Genomic DNA, 24,917 nt, shown 5'->3' with positions numbered 1-24,917 from the left:
TAAAATTTTGTGAAAGAGTGGAGATAAATGGTGTTCAAGCAGTGATGGTTCGAGGAAATATCTTGGAGGTGAGAATTACCACAGATTTTTTTTTTAAATATAGTTCTCCTACCTCATCCCCAAACAAATTAGCCTGAGGGAATAAGTTGTTTTCTATTATGGCATCAAATACCATACTTGGCTACCAAAATACGCATTTAGCAAAAGTGCCTGTGCATGGTGGAGCACGGGCGTGTTCTGCATCTCAACAAGAGAAGCTCCAAATGCTGCCAAAGAAAACTATAAAATCACCGTATCCATTTACAGAATGTTATAGTTAAAGGCTCATATAAAGCCATTATACATGAACTTGATACTTACAAACATTTTCCTCAGGCAATACAAATGTTTCAGTAGCTAAAGGAGTTCCAGAAGCATTTAGTGTGGTTATCTGTATGTTAGTGGAGCCCATTGCGACTGGAAGATCGGCCCTTTTTCCCTCAGTTTCAGTACACACTGGAGAGAAGGGCTCACTGAAACAATAACAAAGAAGAATTAGACAAAGTTCTACATGAATTAGGAAGTTAGAGAGCTCTTTACTAAATTAAACATTGCAAACCTTTAAAGGTCCAATTTATTCTCAGAACAAAACTGTGAGAGATCAGAGTCAAATTTCAGAAGTAGTAAGATTTGGCTAAGCATCCCGTGTTGTTTTAAGAAAGTCCTTTCTAGTGGCATAGCTTGTGCTAGTTGTCTAACACAGATGCACAGTTTGGATAGGTTCAGCATTTGGATACCAAGGTTGGGGAGGCAAAAGAAAAAGTTAAAAATTGTGACATTTTATTCAAAACACTATTCCAACCCCTTACTCGGCTCCAATCAGTGTTTTACCAAACACCACAAAATAGCTTTTATTTGCCTTGTGTTCTGGCCTTTTTTGTTTTTCTTACAACTTTTTGTGGTGGAGGATGCGGCTGCAGAAAGGATGTTCATCCCCATCAGGGGACAGAGCTGGTGCTTCCTTTTGGGGCTTAGCCTACAGGGGAATAAGGAGGTTAAGTACGGGTATGTCTACATCTACAATTTTGCAGCGCTGGTTGTTACAGCTGTATTAGTACAGCTGTATTGGGCCAGCGCTGCAGAGTGGTCACACTTACAGCAACCAGCGCTGCAAGTGGTGTTAGATGTGGCCACACTGCAGCGCTGTTGGGCGGCTTCAAGGGGGGTTAGGGGAACGCGAGAGCAAACTGCGGGGAAGCAGCTCTCCTTCCCCGCAGTTTGCTCCAGTGTTCCCCGAACAACCCCCCCACCCCAAGCAGGTCTCCTTCCCCGCGGTTTGTTCTCGCGTTCCCCGAACCCCCGTGCAAGCAGGTCTCCTTCCCAGCGGTTTGCTCCGGTGTTCCCCGAACCCCCGTGCAAGCAGGTCTCCTTCCCAGCGGTTTGCTCCGGTGTTTTTTGAACCCCCGTGCAAGCAGATCTCCTTCCCCGCGGTGTGCTGTCGCGTTCCCCGAACCCCCCTGCAAACCGCGGGGAAGGAGATCTGCTTGCACAGGGGTTAGGGGAACGCGAGAGCAAACTGCGGGGAAGGAGACCTGCTTCCCCGCGGTTTGCTCTCGCGTTCCCCGAACCCCCCTGCAAACCGCGGGGAAGGAGACCTGCTTGATTACCAGAGAGGCTTCCTCTGGTATGCTGGGATACCTGTTTATTCCACGGAGGTCAAGAAAAACGCTGGTGAGTGTTTACACCTGATGACCAGCGCTGGATCACCAGCGCTGGATCCTCTACACCCGAGTTTCAACAGGTGTATGGCCAGCGCTGCAAACAGGGAGTTGCAGCGCTGGTGATGCCCTGCAGATGTGTACACCTCCTAAGTTGCAGCGCTATAACTCCCTCACCAGCGCTGCAACTTTGTGGTGTAGACAAGGCCTAAGAGTGTAGGTGTGAGAGAGAGACAGTGAGTGAGTGAGTGAGTGAGTGAGTGTAGAATGGCCGGCACAATGAGGTTCTGGTCTGTGACGGACTCCTCAAAGGCTATGGAGGTCATGGCAGTCACAGATTCCATGACTTTAACAGACTTCTGTGACTTCCAGGGCTTCAGGAGGTGGGACTATGCATGCATCCCTGCCCTGCAACTGGAACTGGCTGGAACCAGGACCCTGGAGCCCCGACCTGGAGCAACTTCTGCTGGGAGCTGCAGCCCCATGGCATCCTGGCCTTGGTGGGGGCTGCAGCCCGGGCCATGTGCCCCAACCCCACAGCATCCTGGGCTTATCAGAGGCTGTGCAAACTAACCCCATGGCTTTTGCCAGGGGATGCAGCTGAGGTTACGCCTCACTTGTGGCTTCCCAGGGCCATGCGCCCCATATCCCATCCCTGGCTGCAGCCAGGGCTTGACAGGGGCTGCAGCCAGCACACCTCTGTCCTGCAGCGGCGGCCAGCACACCCCTGTCCTGCAGCGGCATCCAGCTCAGGAGCAGGGGCTGTGTGCCCCCCATGGCTGCATCCCACGCTGCGGTTGCTGAAGCTGGTGCTGTGTCCCCCACTATGGCAGGGGCTTTGGCCTGTCAGCCCTCCACCCCCATGCCATGAGACTCCATTCCTCCCCCCATGCCTAGCCCTGCCCCCCACTTATTTTTAGTAAAGTCACGGATAGGTCATGGGTTCCGTGAATTTTTGTGTATTGCCCGTGACCTGTCTGTGACTTTTACTAAAAATAACCGTGATAAAATCTTAGCCTTACACATAATTAATGATAGACTCAACGGATAGATAGGATGTGGCTTGAGTTCTCACTCTCCTTACCATTTCATATGTAATTGGAGAGGAGAAAGAGCTTGGAAAGTGCCCAGATCTTCCTCTCAGGGCTGGGGGGTGGGGAAAAGGAAAAAGTCACAACAATGTCCAACTTCCTGCCAATTAACTATTCCTCACTTAAATGGGACCCTGGCGCTTTCCCCTTTTGAAGTGGTTTGAATAAGAGGACTTGGGGAGGTTTTTGGACTTGCCCTCACAGACCCTGACTGATAAGTCTAATATACCCTATTGAATTTCAAGTGCTGAAGAGAACTAATCCTGTGCAGAGACATTTCCAAAAGGATCTTGGCCACTGAGAGTATGTGGAAAGCATCAGGTAAAGGTCTGGTGGATGGGATTAGCTGTGGCTGAGCTCCCGTTCAGTGGCTCCCAAGAATGTCTCCTCACCTTATTGCTTTCCGTGCCACTTGCCTACTCCACCATGCTAAGGGAAGGGGGAATAAACAGAGTCAGCAGCTCACTGGGTGATCTTGTTCAGGATGCAGAGCCTCAGAAAATTTGTTCCTCCAAACAAGATGGTGGTGAGGGGTTTCACTTCACTACTAACACACACAGGTACTCTTTACAAACTGGGATGGCAATTGAAAATGCAGACACACTAAATTGCCACTCTCTGCACCACTGGAGGCAGAGAACCTGGTGTGTGAGGTGGGGAAGGGGTGCAGCCAAGCCCTGCAACTGGATGAACAAGTGTGAGCTGTCTTCACTATTCACAAATATCAGAACCGAGGAAGAAATCAGGATCCAGAAAAGACTTAGAACCTCATGCCTAGTGCAGGATACAAAAAACTGGCAGATTTTCATCCTGGTGAATTACACATGGAATGCACGAAAGTTCTAGAGATGTGCCTGAAAATATTAAACTTTTTTAGTGTACCTTAAAAATCTAAACTATATTCCATTTCAAATAGGCTATTTCAATTTTGTTTTCTACTCCAAAAGAATTTATCTTCAATATATATAAAAACCATTAAGGGATTTTATTTAGATGTAATCTAAGTTTCCTAAAGGCATTTTCATGTCTGAATCGTAACACTTAAGGTCCCTGGTATTTCAGCACAGAACACATTTCAACCATTTCCTCTTGGACTGAACCAAACTATGAAGATATCTTTTGAGAACTGAAAACAAGGGCCATATGGACACTGAGAATTCAGAAGTAGGAGTGAGAACTCCCAGCCCAATGTGAGGGGGTAGCAGGGTGTTCTGGGCAGGAGAATCTTGGGAATCCAGAGGTCCTTTGGTGGGAAACTTAAAATTGCTCAATTTAGAACTGAAAACATTCAGAGCAGAAGACACCATCTAGATATAACTGACTGGTGAACAGATATACTCTGAGAAACACAGGATGTTACAAATTTCATGAATATGGATTGAAGAACAATGATACATACATAATTTGATAAGAAGAAACAATTACCTGTTTGTATAACAAATCTTGTAAGTCAGTCCAAGGTTTGCACTGGAGGTAGCATCCCAGGAACAGATCATTCTGTTTAAGTCATGTGTGATACATTTCAAATTCCCTGGTGCTTCTGGAAAACCTGACATTGCAACATCTACATAGTTACAGTGTAACAATTTAATGCTCTCAGACTGATGCTCAATCAGATACACACATCCTACAGATTACCTCAGGTTCATTTACAATATTTTAAAACTTCCATTACATAGTTGCAGGCCAAGATTTTCAAATGTGACCAACGATTTTGGGTGCACTATCTGAAACACCTTAAAAAGTACTCATCTTTGGAGGGTGGATTCTCAACATTTTCTGAAAAATACAGCTCCTCTAAGGTGTCTCAAGTTGGGTGCCCAAAAACTGAGGTGACTGTGTTTTGAAAATCTTGGCCACTGACTGGTTCTATATATTAGAGTCAATAGTATTACACTAAAGGAATAAGAGTATCAGAATCTGGCCCCATGTTATGAGAAGACTCCTCCTGGTTGGGTCCACACTATAGCCTCCATGAAGGGAGGTACACAGAAGATTTCTGCATCCAGAGACATAAACCTGTTAGTACTCCTTTTCACACACAAAGGTGAGGAGTTTGTTTTTGTTTAGTTTAGCACCTGGGTCAATTAAATTCCTATTATACAAAAAAGGACCCAATCTTAAGAGGTGCTGAGTAATATTAATTCCCCTCCATGCCTGAGGGGTGTCAATGAGAGCACAGATTGTTCAGCGTCTTGCAGGATCAGGTCCTAAGTGGTTCTCCCTCAGCATTTTGATTTGACAAGTGAATTCTGCTTGGGAACCCTTACAAAAGTTGTGTATATCAGATACGCTTGCTTTGAAACAAAGTTTTAAACCCCCAACTTTCTTGTGATATGTGCAGTGCAGCCTATTCATCTTTGACAAGGACAATTCAGCTGCTGCAATTCTCGTGAACTGAACTTGTTTGGCTTCTTGAGTTTTTAGTAACCCAAATACGTCAAATGTACTTACACAAGTTTTGGGCAGGGAAACTTGGGAGGAACAGGAACAGAATCTTCTTTACTACATTAAAGCTGAATGTAGAATACTTAAACAGCTGGGCCAGGGATTCTATTAAAGCCTATGGGTGTAGCTGTGGTCTTCTACAATGGATCCCATCCCACATGAGCAGGGTTTGAGTCCATGGAGTTGCATCTTGCATATATCCAGTGTCCAAACCTCCAAACTCCACTGGTCAACTTACAATACTCTCCTCTACAGTCCAGCCTAGACAACACTGCTCTATGATGTGTGGAGCTGTGGAACCTCCATGTGCAGGCTCTATGCACAGCAGAACTGCAGTGGGCCTGAGTCTCTGTTGCCCTGCACACTGTGGAATCATTTACACTAGTGAATTTAAATGGCCACCATTGTCGGGTAGGAGCACCCAACTTTGCAATGGTGTTAGAGGCTACACAAGATGCAGAAAATTGGAGCATTAGAGCAAGCATTTCTACTCTTAAGATCTTTCATGCCTACAAGGGCAACATTATTTGACCCTAAGTACTGTGAGGGAACATAACCCCCCGCCCCCCCACCTCCCATCTCGTTAGATAAGCATGGCCATTCTTTATAGTTAGAGCTTTGCAATTGTTTTGTTTTGTTTTTTTTTTTTTACAGACCCCTGTGTGCGGGCAGGACCGGCGCTAGGGGTTTGAGTGCCCTAGGCGGACGGCAATTTCGCCACCCCGCAGCTCCGGTGGAGCTGCCGCAGTGGTGCCTGCAGAGGGTCTGGCGCTCCGCGGCTCCGGTGGAGCTGCCGCAGTGGTGCCTGCAGGCACGAATGCGGCAGCTCCACCAGAGCCGCGGACCAGCGGACCCTCCGCAGGCAACACTGCGGCAGCTCCACTGGAGCCGCCTGCTGCCCCCTCCGGCAAAACGGTGCCCACCAATTATTCTGGCGCCCTAGGCGATTGCCTAGGCTGCCTAAATGGTAGTGCTGGCCCTGTGTGCGGGCCTCGGGTTTTAACTAAACAGATGCTAAATAAGAACATTTTTTTGGTTGGTTTCCAAGGCCTGCATATAGAGTTATCAGCATACTGAGCACTGAGTCACTGGCCGGATACTGTACCAGGGCCATGACTGAAATAGTAGTCTATCTGTCCCTGCTGCAGGACCTGCCATTGATATAAGCATCTGTAATTTTAACAACAATTATATGGTTGCTGTCACTGGTCAGGTACTGCACCAGGACCCTGACTGAAATAGTAATCCATCAGTCCCTGCTGCAGAGCTCTGCCATTGTCTATAAGCATCTGTGATTTTAACATATAGTATTGTAACAATGATATGCTTTTAGCTTTATTAGTTTACAGGCCCATGCAAGCTAAATAAATGCAAAATAAAAGCCATGGTTTTAGTTCTCAAAGAAACTTGTATTACTGTGGCACTGGGTGTGGAGAAACTAGATATGAGGAAAGCAGGGTATGGAACACCGACAAAAGAGGAACTGGGAGGAGGACAAGGGGTCACTCAACTGCCAATTCAGTTTTAAGCAAAATATAGTATAATAATTATTGCCTGCTTATGGTAACTGCAAGGTGGAGTTACAGAATGACCAGATCACCCACTGCCAAAACGCATGATAAAGTGTGGAAATAGCTTGCTCAATTATAGAATGACCAGTTCAATCACTGTCAAAACGCATGATATATGTTAAAATAGCTTGCTAATTTGCGATATTAATTTACCAGAAAAGGACAAATAATTTGTGTAATCAATATGATGTTTTGCAGTTTTAACCTTTATAAGCTTGGTGAAAATTGTAAGGGGCAGAGCAGCCTACCTTTTGCATGAGGTTACGCTGTCTCTCCCTGTATGCATACTTGTAATCTTGTTTTATTAATAAAGGTGCCTCCAGCTGTCTGAACCAAAATCAACTGGGTGGTGGTCTTTTCCACAACAGTACATAATAAATGCAACACGTTTATAGAGTAGACACATATCCTAAGAGCAAGCAATCTAGCAAACAGTATCAAACTACACTTACCTGTCTCCTGACTATATATTAAGCTCAGCAAATGTAAGAAAGCTATTGCTAGGAGACATCGGAGACTTGAATTATCCCACATTCTTTTATCATTTACTATTTAGGATGACAGTCTCAAGCAGGAATAAACTTCATCTTCCACACAAATTTGCCAGTTCTGAAATCAAAAACAAAACAAATCATCTCTTTAAAATCATTTACACCTCCTGCTATGCAGCAAATAGTACAAGTTTTTATAGATGTATGTTTGTACAAGACTGAAATGCCGGACAGATGCAGCAGTTACTTTAAAAGACCCTGATAAAAAGTAAATAAAGAGCATAAAATTTCTCCAAAAAGAAACATGGAACTGGAAGTGGACATTCCAATGGGAAATCACAAAAGTAGAGCTGGTCAGAAAATGTTACTGTTTCTACCCCTATGAAAAATTTCAACACAAATGATAAAAATATATATTTTTTTGAAGAACCAACTTTTTATTTAAAACAGTTGAAGTTTTCTGTGGAAAGTATACACATTCAGTGGAAAATTTAGTTTTACTGAAAATGCAATTTCCCATTGAAAAGCAGTTTTGGCCAAAAAAATGTTAAATTGAGCTACACGAAAGCCTTTTTCACAGAAAAGAACCACCACAAGAGAGAGACCTGACATATCAAGTAATTGACAACCTCCATTTTATCTATTTAGAGTATCGTAAAATTCTTGTAGGAAGGAATCTGATAAAACAGAAAATTCTTACATAGATAACATGAATATTTCTTGAATTGAACCAGACATGCACTGCTGCAGAACATGCTCACAGAGATCCCAACTTTATCCTCACCAGCAAGTGCAGCCCACATTGAAACATTTAAATACTAGGCCACCAAATTCTTACCACCAAAAGCACTAGTGGTTATTGGGGGGAGAGGTGGAATTGCATTTTTTTTTTTAAACTGAGAAAAGTATGTAACAGGTGAGTTACAAGAAAGCCAATGACAAGATGTGGTTCTCCAAACCATAGGCACAAGGTAATAATTCACTTTTCTTCATATCCTCCACTCACTTACGTACTTACTTGAATCTTTTGCATCAAGATTCAAACTCCTCATTCGCTCATGTTAACATCTCTTGCTCAGTATCTCCTCCTAGTATATCTTTCTCTCTCTGCCTATAAATGTCTCCCAAGTCTCTAGCCTAACCACATCTTTTAATTTCTCCACTTGTCTTCCTCAGTACTGCCCTCAGGCCTTTCTTTGCTTGCCAAGCAACCTTCCTCACCATGCTCAAACGCCTTCTTAGTACATATTTCTTTTATGAGGACTTTCAAAGATAACTTCAAGTACTGTGTGTACATCAAAAATTCAATTCCATGTATACTTTTCCTTCAGTGGATATTTTATGCTGGAAAAGATTTGTATGTAGATTATACTAGGACTGTCCTGTGCAATTTAGACTAAGCTGCAGGGGAGGGGTGGGGGGAAGAGAAGGAAGAAAGCATTCCCCTCCATTCACCCCTTTTAAAAACCACAAAACATCACTGTGCATACAGCTGGCATTCAAATTGTCTCAGTTTGCTGGCAGAAGTAAATAAACAGATGTCCTTTCTTAACCAGCGTTTCTTTGCAACTGTATGTCAACCTCCTAAAGGTCAAAACTACAGTATCTACATTTTTGGCTGTATAAGTGGACAATGTGTTATTTTAGGACGTGTGGGTTGAGGGCTTTACAAAGTGATCTTTTCAGTGTTCAGCAGCTTCTCTGGAACAAACTTTGTTTAACCTGTATTCGTGTTTAATAATTAGCCTCTGTCAATTTTTGCTCATAAGGAGGGAGAAGGGCAAAGTTTACCGCCCAACACCCACCCCATCTCTTCTGCACCGACACATTCTTTTTCTCCTCAATGCTGGAAAAGTTTGAAAACAGAAGACTGAACACACCTGTGAACAGCACAGTTGTAGTACAGTAAGTGGCCTTATTATACTGAAGAACCTTAAAAATTAAGACGAGAAAGACCTAAAGCACATAATCCAACCAGTCCATTTCCCTGCAAATCCAGAATAGTTCCCTACAATCCATTTACTAGTATTTTGTCCAGAATACTTTTAAAAGTTCCAAGGGACAGGATTTCAATGCTCATCTTAGGACAGTATTTCCCAAACCGCGGGTCCCAGGAAGGTTCTAAATGGGTTTCAGACCTAGGAGGGAGGGGAGACCTGGGAAGGTGTGAGGTTGGGGGTGGAGATTAAGCCCACCTCCCATTCATCCCACAGCAATAGCTCCTGTCTCCACAGGTCTGGGACAGATCCCTGCTCCAGGCACTACAACCAGGCACACAGGATCTCATTGCATGAGTGGCCAGGCCAAACCAGGGTAGCACTGGGACACCACCTGCCAGGTCGCAATACCACTCACCCAAATTTGGCCCAGACACCCCTCCGTCATGACAGAGGCCAGACCAAACCTGAGTGGTGTGGTGACTCTATGTGCCAGATCACAATGCCTGGAGCAGAGAGCTTGGGACAATTCCTTGGGACAGGAGCTGCCACTGAGAATGGGTAGGATCACTCTCCAAACATCCCTTCCCTCCACACTGGGTCAGGATTAGGTTGTGGTGCCAAGGTAGAGGTGCTGCTGCAGGTGGTCAGTGCCCCATAAGTGGCGCAAGGAAGAGTTGGCAGAGGATGGACACTGACCTATGATTCCCTCTTCCCCCCAAGTTTGGACACTGTGTGGGTTTAAAAAAAAATCAGTTGGTGGGTCACCTTAGTAAAAAGTTGGGGAATGCTTCCTTAGGATCCTATTCCACATCCAAGCACAGGTCACCATTAGGGAGGTTTTCAAGACATTTTTTTTCCTAATTTCATTTTATTAGTTCTAGTAATATCTCTATACACCAAACAATCTTCTGCTCCACTGGGCATTTACACCATTTGACTATGTATAGTTAAATGTCCCTCTCAACCTTGAAATCTAACCAACCTATATTTAAGCTCTTTTAAACAGATTCATCTCCACAACTCAATCCTGTTAGACCCCCAGTTATTGTAGTAGTTCTTTTCCTAATACCCTCCAATTTATCAATCTTTTTTTGTAGTGCAGTGACCAGAACTAAATGAAATACAGTAGACTCCTGTTTATCCAAACGGCCTCTGGGACAGCCAAAACTTTTGGATAACTAGGTGTTCAGATAAACAGAAGTGCTATTAACTAACATACAGCTACCTGGGGAACACACTGCATTCAGATAACTGGAAGTTTTAGATTACTGGAAAAGTGCTGTATAGAAAAGGACTATCAGCTCCTTTCTTAATTTTACAATGCCAAGGCTTGGGGGGAAAGATCCAGTGGGGAAAGGAAGTAGGAAGATTCCAATGGTGAGATTTTGATGAGGAAAAGACAAAGATGCCATCTAAGGATGTTACAATGCCACAAAATTAAGCCTCTCCAAACCCATAGGAGGTACATAAACAACACAGCCTTTTTATACAATGGTGAATTGTGGTACAGAAACAGTGACATATCCAAGGTCAGGCAAGTCAGTGTTGGTTAGAAACAGAATTGAGCATCAGAAAGGAGAGGAAGATGGCTCTGTGTTTAGAGCATTGAATTCTTTTTCTGTGTGGCCTTAGTTAAGTCATTTAGCCTCTCTGTGCCTCAGTTCTCCATCTCTAAAATGGGGATAATAGCACTGCTCTACCTCACAGAGTTGTGAGAACAAATGAAGTAAAGATTGTGAGGTGCCTGGATACTATGGTGATATATCATTAGCTTTAAGGATGAGATGGCTCATATTCATTTACCAGGATTCATTTTTGGTATAGTCAGGCCAAACTAACTGGGGCTCAAATCCATGTGTGCTCAACTCTAATATTAGCCTACGGGCTGCTCTGACACTAGGAACTTACATTAGCATAGCTGTTTCTCAGGGGATTTTCTGAAAAATCCACAACAAAGACATAGCTGTACCAGCCTATCCCCAATGTAGACAGCACTACATTGATAGAAGAGTTCTTCTGTTGTCATAGCTACCGCCTCTCAGGGAGGTGGCTTACCTACACCAATGGGAAACTGCCTCCCATTGGCATCAGTAGTGTCCGCACTGAAGTGCTAGAGCAATGCTTCAGCTGTGCTGCTGTACTGTTTCAAGTGTAGAAAAGACCTTAGTTAGGTATGCCCAAAGCTGAAAACATTTGTTTAGGCAATGACATCACTTTCCAGTCTACTATAGGCTCAGAACTTCAACTTCAAAGATCTCCAAGACAAATGGAAAATTTAAGCGGTTCTGGGAGGTCTATGCTGCATCACAGGATTTCATGTTTACTGTTTCTCAGTGCCTTCAGATCAGATTTGTTCATATTATTTTGCAAGTAGAAAGATATTTTAACTACTTCTGTGCAAACTCCATTTAGCACACAAGACCCATATTTTTTCAAGTATGCATGAAAAAAAACTGCATATGTACTTTTGGGAACAAAATGCCTGCGCTGCATTGATATGCATACCCAACTCACAGCTGCGTATATACAAACACTTGAGTTATCTGATCATTGGGCATTTGTTTATTTTATAAAAATAAAAATGAAAAAATAAAAAAAATGCAAAAACTTAAGTTTGGCCTTCAAAGTAGTTGACCTTTCCTTTCAAAAGCGGCAAAGAGTTCTGTGGCACCTTATAGACTAACAGACGTATTGGAGCATGAGCTTTCGTGGGTGAATACCCACTTCGTTGGATGCATGGCATAGTTTCCTTTCAGTTAGCAGCAATGAAACAGTAAAAAATGCAGCATGGGCCATCTTCAGACCTCACCAGAATGAGTGGGAGTTTTGCCACCGAAGTCAATGGGATCAAGATTTGGTCTTTTATACAACTATATAATATGAATCTATTTGTTTTACTATGGCAATGGCTACAGTTCTGACATAGCTCAGTACAGTACTATGGCAACAGTGTGTTTATGCCTTGGAGGAAATAGTCTTGTCCCTTATGTATTGTTGCTACAAGCAGGAGTAAGAATCTTATTTACTGAACTGCCCTGCTGTGCAAAGTTACAAAACAACGTTTTAGCAGAGGCACACTAGAAGTTCAAATAAAATGAGACAATCCTAAATCATTTCTCAAAACAGTTTGCTTTCATTTCTAAGTCAGTGAGACACTAAACCAATGAACAAACGAGACATGCACACATATGCAGAGTATTAAAAGCATATTTTATTAAATATAATCTGTTACATACAGAGTACTCATTGGCTCTTGCCTATTTTTCATTGAACTATAAAATGTACTACTAGAAGAGTCACATACTGTAACTAAATGTCATTAGTCAAGAAAAAAATCCCATTTTATAGGTTTATTTCTTCTCTCTAAAGTTACAAAATACATTAAGTAATTTTGAAACAGAAAGTTCTTTTGTCTTTTGATAAAAGCTGTCTCCAGTCTCCTAAAGCAAATTCATGTGAGAGTTAAAAAGTTCTTCATTATCAGAGTGGAATACAGTTGTTTTAAAGGAACCATATAGCAGTTGTATTCTTAAATCTTCATAGGACAATGCAAGCTTTAGCTTATGAGTTATATGATTCACTAGAACTCAGTATCTTATCAGTTTGTTAAATTAAAGCAAAATTTTGCCCGAGGCCTCTCTGAATGTGCCAGTAGTGACACTGGCTTTAAGTATAAGTGATCTTTACTGGCATACAGTAGATTCATTTTCAAGAGTTTTCAGAAACAGATATTCTACTTTTAAACTACTCTTAAACAACAGCATAAATGTGTATGCCCAAAGGAATACCCCTGCACTCTCTAAAATGAGGCCATTTCTAGGGTAGAAATGAAGCAGCCATTTTTGCAGTAAACAAATGTCCAAGTTGTGAAAAGAGCTAAGATCTTCTTTATTAATGGCTTTTATTCCATCTACCTAGACAGACTCTCACTGTAGCCTTCTCAAACGCTACATTAATGAAGATATCCTAAAGTGCATCCAGAGATTTTACATGTAAAGGTTCAGTTATTTGCCTGCATACCATAATTGATAGAAAAGGTAGAGCAATTCTGATAAACAGCATGGGTGAAGTTATTACACCTACATTAGGATGTGATCTTGAACCACTTAAGTCAATGGGAGCTGGTCCATACTAAACAGGGACCATCCTCAAGAGAGCCATTAATAGTTTAACAAACAGTTGACTAGAGAGGACTAACTTGTACAGACGTTTTTGATGCATTCAACACAGTCATCTGTAGGGAGTGCTTGGTAATACATCAGAGAGAGAAAGGAATGACTACAGTACACCTAGTAAAAATATTTATGAGAAATTTATATTACATTTTGTGATTGTGTATCCTGCTAAGAGGAAACAGGTTTTTGAATTTCATTTTCTCAGCTTGTCACAAGACCTTTAAACACATGCACTGATTATTTGTCAATATGACACAAACACACACATCTGGTTCCACTAAACAGTAACTTTCACATAAAATATTTTGGTTGACATCTATTCCCCCTTCCTTTCTGCTATGTTTTAATACAGTAACTCCTCACTTAAAGTCATCATGGTTAATGTCATTTCGTGGTTACGTTGCTGATCAATTGAGAACATGCTTATTTAAAGTTGCGCAATGCTCCCCTATAATGTCATTTGGCAGCCGCCTGCTTTGTCTATTGCTTGCAGTAAGAGTAGCCCGTTGGAGCTAGCTGGTGGGGGCTTGGAACCAGGGTGGACTGACAGCCCCCCATCAGCTCCTCGTTCCCCTAAGTTCCCTTTGCCGACAGTTGCCCAGCAGGCTATCAATTGCCGGCAGTTCAGCTGTCTCCCCACTGCCATGTGCTTCTCCTGCCCTCTGCCTTAGAGCTGCTATCCGGAGCCTCCTGCTTGCTGTGCGGGGGGGGGGGGAAGAAACGGGGGCCTAATGTCAGGGTGTCCCCTCTCCCATACCCTGCTTACCCCATTTCCAAAGAGCAGGGTGGGGACATGACAGGGATCAGGACTGAGAGAGCTTGCTGGCAGAAACTGCTGTCTCAACTTGCTGATCTATTTAAAAAGGCAGTGTACTTAGAGTGGGGTCAGAGTACTTAAACGGGCAACATGCATCTCTCACACACACACAATGTCTCTCTCTGTTTCTGTCTGCCATGCTATCTCCCCTCCCTCCATTCAAGCTGCCTTGCAGATTATGAGGCTACATTAACAATGTGTTAACCCTTGAGGGCTCAGCCGATTGCTAGTTCATCATTTAGCAGTAAGGCATTCCCTGGGAAATATCCCACCCTCTGACTTCACCTCAACCAAGCTTCACAATCATCATCACTGTGTACCAGTATTAAATTGTTTGTTTAAAACTTATACTGGGTGTGTGTAATATATACTTGTACCTCAATATGACGTTGTCCTTGGGAGCCAAAAAATCTTACTACGTTATAGGTGAAACTGTGTTATATTGAACTTACTTTGATCCACCGGAATGCACAGCCCCCCCCCCCCACTGCCCCCAAGCACTGCTTTACCAATTATATCGGGTGGCATTATATCGCGGTAGCGATGTATACATATTAGTCATTTATCTGGTGAAAAAAAATTTCCCTGGAACCTAACCCTTCCTATTTACATTAATTCTTATAGGGAAATTGGTTTCGCTTAACATCGTTTCACTTAAAGTCACATTTTTCAGGAATATATCTACCATGTTAAGCAGGGAGTTACTGTATTTGAACTTACTGATTAATTCCTGCATGTCCCGATGAGTTAGCATATGTACGTAATGATTCGCTTTCTGAAACAAAAACATTTATTTGATTAGGTAATTGAAGCATAAAACTCAAGTTTTGTTCAAATAGCAGCAGTTCAATGATGCTCCATTAAGAAAAAAAAATCAGATGTCAAGTTGCAAATCTCTCTCTATGACAATATACTTCAGAGTAAGTGTTTGGAAAAGACTTGGAAAACAAAGGCAACTCCCTGGCATATGTTCTGCTGGAGGTCAGACTAGATTATCATAATGGTCCCTTCTGGCCTTGAAATCTCTGTGTTAGAGTACAAAGCTTACATTTTTTAAATGTTTGGTTATCTGAACTAACTAAAATTGTGTCTTCCATAAGCAGATAATGAGGAATAGTGAAAATATACACACAAACCTTGGGAAAAGCTTTTTCTGATTACAGGAGGATGACTTAAGGCCATGAAACTGTTGAAGGATAGGTATCAAATGCTGTATGGGAAATCTGTTCTACAGTGACTTATGAAACCTGTGAAAGTTATTGGAGATTTTTTTCTTTCCCCTAAGTTTTAGGTGTCACCATCCAGACAGCCAACTGAAGGTGGAAAAGATTGCAGGGGAAAGTGATTAGATAGGGTGGCAGTGAAAAATCTAAAGGATAATGGAGATTCAGATAGTGTTTGATCCTGAGCAGTACTAAGCATCCATAACTCCCAATTCAGCCAAAAGGAATTGCAGGCATTGGGTATGGTCAGACTCTTGATGCCAGTAAAGATAGATTTGAGGCCTGGTAATGGGCAGGAGGGAATGAAACAAATGTTCTCTTTTTTATGTAAGTGGAGTTGCATGTTTTTGAAAATAAAGGAATTAATTAGTATCCTAAGGAATAGAACACTTTGAGCTTCAGAGAAAAGATGTATGTATCATAATACATATCCTAGTATTGCAGGATGCACACACAAAAAGCTTCCAAAAATTCCCCCTAATTACAAATCCATGCCAGAAGTACACATTTCTGGGAAACAAAAACACATTGCCAATACAGCTGACAGTAAAGATAATAGTAAGAGAAACAGAAGATTAACTTGCTTCCTTTAAGGATAGGCTTTGCTGACCTTCCCGCTTTCTGTCCTTGGCTTTCAAACTAATTGATGTGATACAGAATGAAAGTAAAATTAATTGTCATGCCAATGTTTTTCTTGGCTTTTCTTCAATGGACTACATTCTTTTCCAAAGAAACTCCCAAACTTAAGGCACAAATCTTCCTTTAGCCATCTAAAATATAGGCTTTCCTTCTGTGTCCTGTATTATGGCAGTATTCCAGAGTACACACAAAAAAACGTGGGACATAAAGGACTAAGTGAACAGTTTCTGAAGAAAAATGAATCCCCATTGGGAAATTTGGTTTCCACCAAGTTCCATGGAATCAATTCAGGGACTGGACTGTTAATCTTTTCTGAAGGCAGACAGAATAATACAATCAGAATTATTTCATTCTAACTTATGCATGCACATGTGCCTTAGTAATCTGCAAAGATGGAAATGGATTTCCTAGTAAAGGCAGGAAAGAGTACAGGACAGCTTGCTCAACTATTGTACTAAAATAAGTAGGAGTGCGCTCAGGCAGCTCGTTGAACACTTTGCAGCAAACGCTTCTTGTACATGCACATACCAAGCACAAGGAGTTTGGAAGGGATGAGAGAGGTTCCACAGCAGTTTCTTCCAGCTGCAGAGTTGCAGTATAAAGTCTTTCAGTGGTTGGAACTGCAGCACATATGCTGCAGTAGTCAGATTGCTCCTGTGACCAGGGATCTGAGAATGGAGCAGAATCAACTTATGTGAAGGACTGAGACTTTCATAAAACCATTTTGCAAGTTATTTGTCATGAATATTATTTACTGATGGACACACTTCAGATGAATGACAATCTAGTCTTGCCAGTAGAACCATTCTGCAGTGGGGATGCCCTTTATTTTGAGATGCACATTCTGCCAGGACAAGAATTCTATGGCAATTTCACAAGTGTTCATGATTGGCTTAAGTCTGCTTCCACTAAAGTCAACATTTGAACCATTACACACACAGGAAAACTGAAGTCCTGAGAGTGACTTACCCTAAGTCACTAAGTTTGTGAGAGCAAGGAAAAGAACTCTAATCTCTAATGATCAGAGTGGAAGTTCCATGTGTTTTTTCAGCTATGAAGTGTTTGATATTTTAGACCAGTGGTCCCCAAACTGTGGGGCACGCCCTCTTAGGTAAGCATGGAGGAACATTTTGGGTGTACACAGCAGGGCCCATGCCAGCCCCCACAGTGGGAGGGGAGTGAGTGGCACCCAGCCCAGCTCCATCCTCAGCCACAGTTCCACTCTGGCCCCAGCTCAGCTCTGCCCTAATTCCCTCTGTCCCCAGGCCAACTCCGCCTCTAGCCCCAAATCCTCCTCCATCCCCTGCTCCACCTTCAGCCCAAGCTCCTCTGCTGAGACAACTGTGCAGCAACGAATGCAGGGGTGAAGGAGGGGGAGAAGAGACGGCACAGACAGATTCCATAACTGGTAAGGGGGGGGATATGACAAGAGACGCTTGGGCACCACTGTTTCAGACTACATTTTCCTCTATTTCCAATTTCCCTTTCCTTCATGCTATTTCCTGCGTATCTGGATCAATTAAAACTGAATTATCACCTGATTAATATGGGAGATAGTTCTTAAGAGCAATTCTTTTCTATGTTGTTTGCAATATTGTTGTAGCTGTGTTGATGCCAGGATACAAGAGAGAAGGTGGGTGAAAGGAGGGCAAGGTAATCGGTTTTATTGGACCAACCTCTGTTGGTGAGAGAGAAACTTTTGAGCTCCACAGAGCTCTTCTTCAGGTCAAGTCTGACTATCTGGGAAAGGTAATTAAGAGTGTCAGTTAAATACAAGGTGAAATAGATAGTTAAGCATAAGAAGTTAACAAGTTGTAAGAAACCATTCAAAATGAACTGTGCAATTAATACCTCTGCAGTCATAAGACAAAGGAGGAGAGTTAGTAGGATACAGATTGCCTCTATTGAGTCCAGGGTTTTTAGTGTCTAGCAGAGTTATGAATAGGCTCATCTTTAAAAGAGGTCACACATGGAATGATCCTTTTGTGAAAGGTGTTCACCCACAGGTGATAGGGTGTTTGTGTTTACCACTTTTCTTTCACAGTTCATTCAAGAATGAATAGCACAAAGCATTTCACATAGGTGAGAGGGGTTTGGGGTCTTGTTGACTCATAGAAAATCCCCATTTTTGTTTCCCCTTCCACACTCTCTACCCATCCCAACCTTCACAAAGCAGGAGAAAGCATTTAACACATTGTGGTCAATAGAACAAACAAACATGGACTAAAACTTTTATTATGCCTATTTTCCTTCAGAAATAATTCCTGTCTGCAGGAAAAACAGGAACCAAAAGAGCTTACTCAAACTGTTGAATACAATCCTGAAGGCATCTGGGATGAAAACAAGATGATGGCATGAGATTCCCCTAATCCATGTGTGTGCAACAACAGGCCAGGAAACTTAGGTCCTGTCTACACTGGCAAGTTTTTGCACAGTAAAGCAGCTTTCTGCGCTGTAACGCCTGAGGTGTACACACTGCCAAGCCACTTAGTGCACAGAAACAGCACAGTTGTAGCGGTGTAAAAAAAACAAACAAACAAACAAACAAAACCCCAAACCACTCCAATGAGAGGCGTACAGCTTTCTGTGCTGGGGCTACTGCAATGCGGTGCCAATGTACACACCGTGGTCAATTACAGTGTCGAGATTGGCCTCTGGAAGGTGTCCCACAATTCCTGTCCTCAAGTGACCAATCATCATCCCCACCCTGTAAATTCTTTTGAAATTTCGAAAGTCCCTATCCTGTTTGCTTGGTGACATGTGCAGTGATCTCACTGCATCTTTCCAGGTGGCCATGCCTGCTCCATGCACCAGGTGATCCCCCACTTGGAGCAATCAGCATTTGGGGAGGGGAAGCTGTCCAGCCTCAGCTGTGCTCCAGCTGTGGGAATTATGATACCTACAGACAGATTTCATGATGCATGACAGAAAGGGGCCATGACCAGGACACACTGCAGTGCAAGGTCAAAGTGAAGGAGCTGCGGAATGTTTACCACAAGGTACAGGAGGCAAACCACTGCTCCGGTGCTGCGCCACGAGCTGCCAGTTCTACAAAGAGCTGGACGCGATACTTGGTGGCAACCCCATCTCCACCGCGAAGACCAACGTGGATAGTTCGGTGGCTCGCATACCAGTCAAAAGTGGACCGAGCCAGGATGAGGAAATCTTGGACAAGGATGTGGAAGGGGGGACCCAGAGGCAGAGGATGACTCGGAGGCATTCCTTCTCAGATCTGAACCTTAGAGTTCAGAAAATGAGATACTAGCACCTGAATCCTCTAAGCTTAATTACCAGCTTAGATCTGATAGCACTGCCACCACCCAAAAGTATAGTGTTTTGGGGCTCTCTGACCTCCCCAACCTTCCCTGGGGACCCCAAGAACCCAGATCCCCTGGGTTCTTAAAACAAGGAGAAATAAACCATTTCCTTCCCACTCCCTCCCCAGCTCCTTCCCGCCCTGGGAACACTAGGAGATCACCTGATTCAACTCCGTGAATCTAACACAAAGAGGAACTTTACCATTCCCTCCCTCAGGCAATACAGACTCAAGCTTCTTTGAACCTTAACTAAGAGAAAACACTCAAACAAGTCTTAAAGCAAAGCTTTTAATAAAAAAAAAGAAAAAAGTAACAGGTTTATCTCTGCACTTTAGATGGTAAAAAGTTACAGGGTCTTTCAACTTATAAACAATAGAAAGAAACTTTCTCCAGCAGAAACACAATTTAAGCTACATCCAGCAAGTACACATATGCAAATGAAAAAGAAAACAAATTAAAAGCCTATGACCGCCTTTTCTACTTACAATTCTGAACAGATAAGAGACTGTAGAAGGGAGACTGGCAGAAACCTGGTTATACCTCTAGCCCCGTCCAGGACTCAGAGAGAACAAAGCCAAACCCAAAACCCACAAACAAAGGCTTCCCTCCCACGAGATTTTTAACTATCTTGTCTCCTGATTGGTCCTCTGGTCAAGTGTTTGGGGTCCCTGGTTGTTAACCCTTTACAGGTAAGAGAGACATTAACCCTTAACTATCTGTTTATGATAGGAGGCCAGAGATGCATGCAGCCAGGAACTCTTTTCTACCCCGGAGGAGGCTAACCAGTCACAGCTATTGGATGTTGGCGAAGTGCAAACAGGAGAGGAGGCCCTGGTAACTGGATCTGATTTTGGGAATTTCTGAAGCAAGTTATTGCGGGCAGGAGGGTTGCAGAAAGCAGGCTTGTCTCCCACTGCATGCCTAGTCTGAGCAATGGAACAGGCTGCTGATTGACTCCCTCACTTCATGGGAATCTCCCTCAGAGATCTCCAGGAAACTCTCGTGGAGATACTGGGCAACCCGCTGCCGCAGGTTCTTCAGCAGAGCTGCTTTGTTTCTTGCCCCATTAACATTAAACTTTCCCGTGCCACTGTGCTGCCATGGGGGGGTGGGGTAGAGAGGAGGAGCACTGCTGCACACAGGCGAGACGCATAGGGGCCAGGGCGGAAGCTGCAGGCTTGGAGAAGATCCTTCATTGATATCTCGCTGCTGAGGGTGAGCAGGGTATCCTTCATAATGATCATATCCTGTGGAAAGTGTGGGGACAGGAATGACTATCAGGCCCCCCCTACAGTGCTGGCTCTTCTCAAGAGCCACGTGCCCAGTGTACAGCAGGGTCGGGAAGAGTGATTTACCTGGCCCCTGAAGCTACTCACCATTTTGGGGGTCTTGTGGCTCATGTGTGTTCGCCTGGGGTCAGCCAGTGACAGGTGTGTGAGTACTGACTGTGTTTTAAAGCACCGAATCAGTGTTCTCTGTGTTGCAAACAATACTGCTTCTGTAAAACACTGCATTGAAACTTCACAGAGATGAGCTTGGGAGCCCAGCCTCCCTCTGTTATCGGTGGCTGAAAGGCTGTACAGAATTAGAAAGTGGCCAAGAAGAACTATGGAGGATTTTCTGCATGAAGTTATGATGTGCTCCGCCACCGAGAAACGAGAATTGAAGGAATGGTGGAACAGTGAGAAGAGGGACCAAAAAGAGAATGCAGCATGCCAGAATGAAGCCACAGAGCGGATCTTAAAGGTTATGGAGTGCCAAGTAGACACGTTCCAGGCAGTACTAGCTCTTCAAACCAACCAGCTCTGTGCCCGTCCTCCCCTGCTGCCGCTGTCACAAAGCTCTTTCCCATGCACCCCGTAGACATCGCCAATACACCGTTATCAATCTCCTGGCTCCAGTCTATACTTGCGGCATTCCACTCTTCCCCACTCACAGTCCAGCACTGTGGACTCCCACTACCCATTGCATTCAACACCCATCCCTCTGCAGTTTGGCCCTGCTGAAGCACAGTACCCGCTACACTGTACTCCAAAGGAGAAGGTTAGGTATGATCCCTACACATACACAAATCTTTAGCCGTTCAGGGACCCCTCCTCCTCCTGGGACCTTCCATTCCCCCATCCCCGTCACTGCTAATCTTTTTTTTTCATTTGACTCTCTCCTCTGGTTGTTGGTTTTTAATAAAAGAACTGTGTTGGTTTGAAAGCAATCTTTATTCTATTATTTGAAAGCAAAAAGAGCCCTGCAAAGCAACATACAATTATGTTAAACCCACATATTGCATCATCTGCACCAATCACTCTCTAGCATTACAAGCACTGCACTCCCGAGCATAGCAACAAATATTAGTGGCTTTCAGCTTTATATTGTTGCCTCAAGGCATCCCTGATCCTTATGGCCCTGCACTGTGCCTCTCTAATAGCCCTAGTCTCTGGTTGTCACTGGTAGCCGATGAGTCTGAGACCCTCGGTGAGTTAGGGCCTGTCTACCCATTGTATGCGAAGGCTGGATCTGGCTGACTGAGGAAACCTGGTTCAATGGTCAGAAAGGAGGTGACAGCAAGCATTGTGGAACGCTCAAGAGCACGACAAGACACACAGGCGTCCTGGTCATCCACTGCGCCCTGCCCTATCTCCAGTCGTCTTGACTCTTGTCTTGCCACTGGATACAGATAGGAACTGGGACGAGAGAGTGAGGTTGATGTCATGCAGCTCTCCCTCACTTTAATTCAATTCACGTGCAAGTCTCGACATCATATCATATCACACCACATCAAGTCCTGTGGCGATGGGTGAGCAACGAAGCAGCAGGTGTGGATACAGTGGGAGCTGTAGCCATGGACCTGCACACAGGCGGCTCAGGTATAATGGTCGTTCCTCACTGACCGAAGCAGCAGTGGAGCTCGGTGTCTTCTTGAACGACTGAGCAGCCCTATTCAGGATTGCACTGCTCACCTCCGTAGAATGAGGAGGGGGCTAGAAAAGGTGCCCTAAACATTGCCTGCTTCACCTTACCCTGGCCAGCATACTGCGGTTGGCGGGGATCCCATAAAAGCAGTTGAACAAAAACAAAAAAAACTTAGAGAGTGACATTGATCACCACTGGCACATGGAATGTGCGCATGCTGCTGGACAACATCACGGCAGACAGACCGAAGAACAGCACTTGTCGCCAGAGAGCTTGAACGCTACAACATTGACATTGCAGCCGTCAGTGAAACTCACCTTGCTAATGAAGGACAGCTGTCCGAGTCAGGCAGAGGCTATACATTCTTCTGGAGTGGCCGCAGCAATGATGAGCATCGTGAATCTGGAGTTGGCTTCGCCATCAAGAATCATCTTGTTCAGAAACTTGCCAGTCCCCCCAAGGGTGTGAATGATCGTCTCATGACAATGCAGCTTCCGCTTCAAAAAGAAAAACAAGCTACTCTGATCAGCGCATACGCTCCCACAATGACCAACCCAGAGGATGTGAAGGATAAATTCTAAGAACTAGATGCTCTGCTATCATCAGTGCACCGCACAGACAAGTTGATCCTGCTTGGTGATTTTAATGCAAGAGTCGGATGCGATGCCACAGCCTGGGAAGGAGTCATCGGGAAAAATGGAGTGGGAAAAGGTAATAGCAATGGTCTGTTACTGCTGAAAACTTGTGCAGCAGATGACCTTCTGATCACCAATACGGTCTTCCGCCTCTCTACCCGTAACAGGACTTCATGGATGCATCCCTATTCCAAGCACTGGCATCTGATTGACTATATCATCATCAGGAGAAGGAACAGACAAGATGTCAGAGTTACAAAAGCTATGTGCGGCGCTGACTGTTCAACGGATCACAGGCTCATAGTATCTAAAATGAAGCTCCGTATCATGCCGAAGGGACAACCACAAGGCTGTAAGGCTCTCAAAAGGATCAACGTGTTGAAGCTGAAGAACAGCCGCATCACAGAAAATCCAGCGGAAGACTTAGAGGATGAGCTTGCTGATCTTTGTATTGAGGGTGATGCTGAGAAAGACTGGGAGCGATTCCGCAACACTGTCCATACAGCTGCATCGAAGGTATTGGGGCCCTCCACACGCAGGCGGCAAGACTGATTTGACAAAAATGATGCAGAAATCCAGGCCTTACTTGCTGAGAAGCACTGCCTGCATCGTGAATATCAGAATGATCCATCCTTAGCGGCAAAGACGACCATCTTTATCAACGCTCGCAGAACAGTACAGAACCGACTGCGCAAAATGCGGGACTTGTGGCTGAGCGCCAAAGCAGATGAAATACAGGTGTACGCGAACAGGAACGACTATAAGCAGTTCTATGAAGCCCTCAATACACTCTGTGGTCCACAGTCTTCTGGGAGCTTTCCCCTTCTGAACTCTGATGGCACTGTGCTCCTTACAGAAAAAAGACACAGATTCTCCAGAGATGGGCTGAACATTTTGAAGCAGTTCTCAACTGCCCCTCACTCATCAATGATGAGGCCATTGACAAGATGCCCCAGGCTGCAGTCAATGATTCCATGGATGCTTCACCAGAAGAGGACGAAGTGAAGAAAGCCATCGACCAGCTGTCAAGTGGCAAAGCCCCAGGGTCAGATGCCATACCAGCAGAGGTGTACAAAGTCGGTGGACCTGTGTTGCTACGGGAACCAACTGAGCTGTTTCAGTCCTTCTGGAATTCCTTCCACAGGAATTTAGAGATGCGTCCATTGTGCACCTCTATAAGAGGAAGGGCAATCGCCAGGTATGCGACAATCACTGTGGAATCTCGCTGCTCTCTACAGCGGGGAAAGTTCTTGCACGGGTTCTGTTGAACCGATTGATCACTCACCTGGAGCAGGGTTTACTGCCAGAATCACAGGGCAGCTTCCGCAAGGGACGTGGGACTATTGACATGATCTTCGCTGCACTTCAGCTACAGGAGAAATATCAAGAGCAGAATCGTGAACTCTACACAACTTTTGTGGACTTCATGAAAGCATTCGACTTTGTCAGTCACCAGGGCGTGTGGAGGATCATGTCAAAATTCGGCTGTCCAGACTGATTCATATGAATGGTACGTCAATTTCATCACAGTATGATGGCTCGTGTCCTGAATGACAGTGAAACATCTGAGGCCTTCCCAGTCACCAACGGCAACAAACAAGGGTGTGTTATAGCACCCACTGTGTTCAGCATGATATTCTCTGCCACTCTGACTGATGCCTTTCAACACTGCACTGAATGAGTAGGCCTGAAGTACAGAACCGATGGGAAACTATTCAATCTGAGGCGACTGTGTGCCATCACCAAGGTGAAGGAAACTGTACTTCGAGACTTTCTCTTTGCCGATGATTGTGCTCTGAATGCTAGTACAGAGCCAGAAATGCAAGCCAGTATGGACAAGTTTTCATCTGCATGCAACAACTTCGGTCTCACCATTAACATCAAGAAGACTGAGGTCATGCACCAGTCAGCTCCCCACGCTCCGTACTCAGAATCGACCATCACTGTAAATGGACAGAGACTT

General features: G+C 44.1%; 1 protein-coding gene, 1 long non-coding RNA gene and 1 pseudogene across 6 annotated transcripts in view; 2 read left to right on the top strand and 1 right to left on the bottom strand.

Moving 5' to 3' along the window:
* The window catches only part of LOC115653276, a 54,827-nt gene extending 51,129 nt beyond the window's left edge, over positions 1 to 3,698 (top strand). The window contains exon 10 of the long non-coding RNA XR_004000895.1: positions 2,070 to 3,698. This is a non-coding gene — a long non-coding RNA (uncharacterized LOC115653276). The remainder of the gene's footprint in view (positions 1 to 2,069) is intronic.
* LIFR (LIF receptor subunit alpha) overlaps positions 1 to 24,917 on the bottom strand; it is a 95,257-nt gene that overhangs the window by 44,567 nt on the left and 25,773 nt on the right. For 2 of the 5 annotated variants that reach the window (XM_030566269.1, XM_030566270.1), the window contains 4 exons: positions 14,951 to 15,005; positions 7,260 to 7,416; positions 4,214 to 4,352; positions 361 to 512 (listed from right to left, as the gene is read on the bottom strand). In XM_030566269.1, the coding sequence (XP_030422129.1) occupies positions 361 to 512; positions 4,214 to 4,352; positions 7,260 to 7,341 (373 nt within the window). In that variant the 5' untranslated portion in view covers positions 7,342 to 7,416; positions 14,951 to 15,005. The remainder of the gene's footprint in view (positions 1 to 360; positions 513 to 4,213; positions 4,353 to 7,259; positions 7,417 to 14,950; positions 15,006 to 24,917) is intronic. The other 3 variants (XM_030566271.1, XM_030566272.1, XM_030566273.1) reach the window with 2 other exon arrangements.
* LOC115654051 lies at positions 22,526 to 24,698 on the top strand (annotated as a pseudogene).

The sequence above is a fragment of the Gopherus evgoodei genome, chromosome 6, assembly GCF_007399415.2.
Source record: "Gopherus evgoodei ecotype Sinaloan lineage chromosome 6, rGopEvg1_v1.p, whole genome shotgun sequence".
Lineage (NCBI taxonomy): Eukaryota > Metazoa > Chordata > Testudines > Testudinidae > Gopherus > Gopherus evgoodei.
Note: the sequence above shows the minus strand (reverse complement) of the source record. Positions and strands in the feature narration are given on the sequence as shown.